This window comes from Rhizopus microsporus (genome assembly GCF_002708625.1).
Source record: "Rhizopus microsporus ATCC 52813 unplaced genomic scaffold scaffold_36, whole genome shotgun sequence".
NCBI lineage: Eukaryota > Fungi > Mucoromycota > Mucoromycetes > Mucorales > Rhizopodaceae > Rhizopus > Rhizopus microsporus.
The window spans coordinates 89,981-95,542 of record NW_019671951.1 but is presented as its reverse complement, the minus strand read 5'-3'; the positions used below and the strand labels follow the sequence as shown (position 1 = coordinate 95,542).

Sequence of the window (5,562 nt, the reverse complement as noted above, 5' to 3'; positions counted from 1 at the left end):
ACCCCCCATTAGATTGTATGCTTTCCCCCTCCACCACCAGTACCTTCTCACCCCCACCACATTATACACCCCACCTTATTGAACTTGCCCGGGCAATTTCAGTATAAAAAAAATACTACGTGCCCACTTGGGTTTAATAAAAGATTGTTCAGCTTATAGCTATCATTAACGTCCGTGAACGATTTGATTTCGGCGAAGGCAAAAGCTTTGCAGAGGTTACCAGCAGAGAAAACAAGGAATCCATCTGGGCGACGTTTGGTGAAGTCGGCGCCAGAGCTTACAGCCTTAGCAGTTTACTCATCGGTAAAATCAGACATAATCTCGCCATCAGCTCTTCTTTCATCAAATAGTCCTTGAAGAATACCCTGAAGATAACGTAAACAAAGTCGGCGTTCTTTGATCTGTTGTTTATCTGTATGCCAAAGCAACGATTGGAGCAAATGAGTTAAGGCCCCAACAGACTGCTTTATGGTGATTGAATAGTTGGGAGACTCACCAGTAATCTTATATATGGCAGTATCAACATCAATCTGCTTTCTAATTAGTTCACGGTAGCTTTTTTTAGGACATCCAACAACGCGGAGGGAAACTCAGATACTCCCCAGTTTAAATGGGATAGGCGATCTTCGAGAACCGTATACGATGAACCATTCAAGAAACCATCCAAAACTAAATCATTTGGTCTTTGGCACAATAGGAGAACCGACGACATTGACAGTATACTTGCAGGATGATTTTCGAAGGTCAGAAGATTTCTGGTGCGAATGAGCTCCTTCATATGCATCTGATATATGTGGGATCCTAGGCTAACGTTGAAACCATTAACAAGGTATGGTTCACAGATTGGAGTAGTGATGTTTTTTGAGAGAGTTGTCGATCATACTAACGGTGGAAGCAGACGACGTTGATATATTTCCCGTTTCTGTTTCCATTTCTGATATAAATTCAGTGTTTCCCGAATCAACATTATTCTGTGTGGTTTCTTGTACCTTGGAGGCATAAGAATACGACAAAGATGGGATAATTCTTTTTATTAAAAGGAAATCATGCCAAAAAAAAAGAAAGAAATCGATCTTTGAAATTGGAATTCAACTTTTGTTCAAATTTAAACACAGCAGTAACTTTTTGATTTCTTCACTGTATTTCCAGAAATGGTATGCATATTCCAAATCAGGACGGTTACCCTAACATCACTGGTTCATCGAAAGTCTGAGTCAAGATCGAGCTTTTCTGCAGTTTACCCTGATCATAAAAAAAATCGCTTAAAATCCATATAAAAGATCGTTGTAGACACACATTTACACATTTCTTTGATTCCTTTTATTTATTCTTGAACGATGATACAGCAAACCGATCTTGTCCAGGCATTAACATGTCTTGTCTGCGGTAATGTGCTTAAAGACCCTATCACACTCTCTTGCGGCTATACCATTTGCTCCCATTGCTTTCCTGTCGTTAATCCAACAGCAATAAAGAAATCAGTCTTTGTATGTCCTATTCCACATTGCGATGCAACTACTCATCTTTTTGGTCCTGAACTACTGCATGACGCAACCATCATACGACTCACTTATATCCTTCAACGCTCTATTCCATTCTCGGATGCAAATTCAAGTAACAAATTAAATGGCAATGCTATGAACTCGCTTATACCCATCTTAAACTGTTCGTCTTGTCATCAAACGTATGCTGACCCTACCACGACACCTTGTGGGCACACGTTTTGTAAACTATGTCTTTTACGACACAAGATTGAACGAAATTCATGTCTATCTTGCTCGCGACCGCTTCCCAAGTATACCAATCTGATGACGCAGACTCCAAACTATGTGCTATCCCATATCCTCAAGAACTTTCAATTAGCCGGCTTTATTCATTATGATTATCGCGAAACGAAGCATCTTAATAAACTTAGCCTGCAGGAACATGATATACCACTGTTTGTCTCTGGAAAAATCATCTTTCCCGGCCAGCGATGTCGATTATCCTTTTACCCATCATCTATTACAAATCTTATTTTGTCTCTGACGTCCTCCAGTCGATACAGCAATCTCTGCTTAGTTTCGATTCATCGCAGCCATCCGGAAGTGGCACAATTTGGTACTATCCTACAGGTTATTAATTTTGAACAAAGTGGCGATACTGTTTTTCTGGATGTTGAAGCTACAGACCGTTTTAAACTTGAACATCATAAAGAGGTTGACCATTTAATAGCCGATTTGGATATCCTGCTCGAATCGGATACACAAAAGATGCTTGAATATTACAATATGTCGTTTGATCAGGAGGCGCTACAAACCAGATTAATTCAATATACCACGGATCTAGCAAAGGCAATACTTCAATTTATCAAACACATTGGACGACCTTCAACCATGTCGTCCCAAGTGCTTCATGCTCAAACAGCTGGCTTGTTAGGGCCCCTTTGGCTGGAAAATATGCAAAAGATACATGGCCCATTGCCCACAAGCGATAATCCTGCGGCTGTCTGCTGGTGGGCTGCTTCCGTTTTGCCTGTGCCCTCTAATAGTTTCTATACATTATTAAGGACCATTTCACTTTTGGATCGTTTAGAGCTTGTGATATCATGGATGAAAGAACTGGAATCACAATGGAAGCAATGTCGCGAACAAGCTATGCTAGCTATGTTGCAAGTTCCTCAACAAGAGCATTAACTCTAATATACCATTCATTTCTTTTTTTTATTATTTTAGTGATCAAATGTATAAACCATCTTATCTTGTATTCTTCTCTATTTGAATGTGTTTATAAAAAGCTTTAAAATATAAGCTTTCTTTTATTCTTGTTTATGTGTTGTCTTTATACTAAAGACAATAAAGAACTATTCATTGTCTGATAAGCTAGGTACTTATACATTTGTAAGCAACTGTGATTATAAAGATGATATCTAAATATACTTTATGGAGAGATAAAAGACATGCTTCAAACTCCTTGGCTTTTCAATATTAAACGTCAATGCAAATAAGGAACATGTTCGATTCGATCTGAGCGTAATTGGAAACAAATTCATCTGATTACTAAAAAAGTATTGGAATGCCCACTTTTTGGTTTGTAAGTTCCTCATTTTAAAGGAGTTCTCGATCCCCCCTTACTTCATTCGTATGTCCCTTGTATTTCTAGACAACTATTTAAAAAACAAGTAAACAGTATTGACAAGTCATCCTGTGCATTTATATGTCATATCTGTGCGAATTAAAGCTTATATTGATGGTATAATCGTTTAACCTATCGTTACCTGGTAACAACAGCATTGTCCTTATAACTCGTGTGAGCTGTGTTTTGTGACACCGCCAAGCCTTCCGCGGACATCGAGTGTAATGAAGAGAAAGATAAAGAAAAGAGAGACAGGAGGTAAGATCGAGCCATGATGCAGTAAAAGTTTAAGTATAAATAAACTAAAAATACAAGACACGATTATGATAAAAGTTAGTTCCCTTTTCTGTGTGATTTGTTTACTTTTTTAGGGAGCAACTAAGTTTATTTCTTTGTGTTTGTTTGTTATTTTATGTATTTCTCCTTTTATGAGAAAGTCAAGATAATAAAATCAATAAATGAGCTGCAATACATATTCTTACTTCGTCCTATCAAAAGAGCGTGCCCCTTCTCTTTCTTCAACATATTTGACTTTTTATTATTTAATTCATGCTTTATATGTATGTGTGTAAAAAAAAAATAAAACAAGGTTGTCGGAGTCAATATCATCGTCCTTATTAGAACCTAACATATTTATTTCATTTATTTCCTTTTTTTCCTATTCATGTCTTCCATACAAGAGGACGAAAGAGATATGACAAATTATTTACCGCCTATACCAGTTTTAATGAGGAAACCTACTTTAATTGCCTCTGTTAAGCAATATAGATCAGAAGCACAGGGAGAGCAATTACATCAACACATTGTCTCGGAATCCTTCATTCCTATGGCACCCAATCAACCAAAACCTCCAAGAAAGAGACGAAGACCACCATTTTCTTATTCTTCACTTATTGCTCAAGCTATCTTAGCAAGTGAAAATGAAAGAATGACGCTACGAGATATCTATAACTGGATCATAAACAAGTATCCAGCCTTATATAATGCTGATGACACTGGCTGGCAGGTAAACCTTTAAGATACATATCGATAGATGGCCTAATTATGTATAGAATACGATTCGACACAATTTATCATTAAATCGATGTTTTAAAAAAGTACCCAAAGATGAATTAGATGAACATAAAGGAAAAGGTGGATATTGGACAATAGATCCGACCTATATGGAAAAGTTTAAAAATGGTGCATTTGCAAGGGGTGCATCAGCTTCAATGCGTAAAAGACCTGTATCATCACCCTCATCACCTTGCTTACCTGATACCCCCGTGTCAATATCGATGCCAAAGGAAAACACTGAATCAACTCATAATAAACCAACAAGCGAACCATGTCATGTCATGCAAATCCATAATTTACTAAACTAGTCAAACATCAACTTCCCTTTGTACATTTCACCCCCTTCTCTCTTCTTCTTTTCTCCCTTTGAACTTTATTGTATATTAAAGCATGCTTTTTCTCTTTTTCTCATTTAATAAACTTTTTACTATTTGTAGCACAGGCACTACGACAATTACACACTGGTTTATTGGAATGGAGATTGAATAAGTAAGGTTCATCAATTGGATAGAAATCATGGTCATAAACTCAGCAGAAACACCACGCGATTGTTCTTTGGGAAAGGAAGGGGGGGACAGGATAAGAGCAAACAATAAGTTTAGATTCATAAACAAAGAAAATGCTTTGTTTGGTTAGACTTATCTGATAATAGTATAGTCGGCATCTTTATCTATTTTTTGTGGCTTGATCAGCCACTATTTTTACATATACAACAATGAGCACACTGGACACAAACGTCAACCACGATTTTTTATCATGAAAGGATCAACCTTAAAATGGCGCTCATCAACCATGTGTACATGTACTATTAATATCAAAATGCAGATTGAATTAATTGACCGCGTATACTTTTTGTGATGAAAAACAATGAACAGTTTAGATGCACAAATATTTGGCTTACAAAGTGTCATTGAGCATTAGACTGCAAGCTCATTAAAGCATTCCAATGTTAGTACCGGCTAAATCAGACAAAAAGGTAATTGTTTCAAACTTGGCTTTTCAATTGGTTACTACAGCAACCACGATGCGGCACTTCAATGACAGCCACAAAAGATACAGTCAAAGCCCGATAAGAAGACATTTGTTCTGGGAGTCCTTTGTGACAGAACATCATAAAACCGAAGGTTGTGTGAGGAAAAGCCTGTGGAGATAGCATTGTGTTGTCTGCACGGTTACAATATACAAGGTTGAGATTACTCCCAATTAATATTAGCCTTACAAACACGTATAATTATCATATTTCATTCACATACCCCCATCTCATTGCAAAATAAAGTCATTTTGAAGTTAATACCATATCATATATCTATACGAAATATGTCTGTATGCACATTTTTTTTCGTTCTTCAGCCTACTGATGTTCATTAAACGAATAGTTGCCAGTTAAATACA

The 5,562-nt window shown here is 37.0% G+C and overlaps 2 protein-coding genes across 2 annotated transcripts; both read left to right on the top strand.

The window, feature by feature from the left end:
• Window positions 1–1,337: 1,337 nt before the first annotated feature.
• RHIMIDRAFT_242713 (uncharacterized protein) lies at window positions 1,338–2,675 on the top strand (the record flags this gene model as incomplete). The annotated part of the gene is made up of 1 exon (XM_023609831.1): window positions 1,338–2,675. One exon carries the CDS (start codon window positions 1,338–1,340, stop codon window positions 2,673–2,675), a length of 1,338 nt encoding a protein of 445 aa, XP_023461122.1.
• A 938-nt stretch (window positions 2,676–3,613) lies between these two features.
• On the top strand, window positions 3,614–4,652 carry RHIMIDRAFT_316801 (uncharacterized protein). The gene is made up of 2 exons (XM_023615075.1): window positions 3,614–4,120; window positions 4,167–4,652. The coding sequence occupies exons 1-2, from the start codon at window positions 3,779–3,781 to the stop codon at window positions 4,476–4,478; spliced, it is 654 nt and encodes a 217-aa protein (XP_023461121.1). The 5' UTR covers window positions 3,614–3,778; the 3' UTR covers window positions 4,479–4,652.
• The last annotated feature ends 910 nt before the right edge of the window (window positions 4,653–5,562 follow it).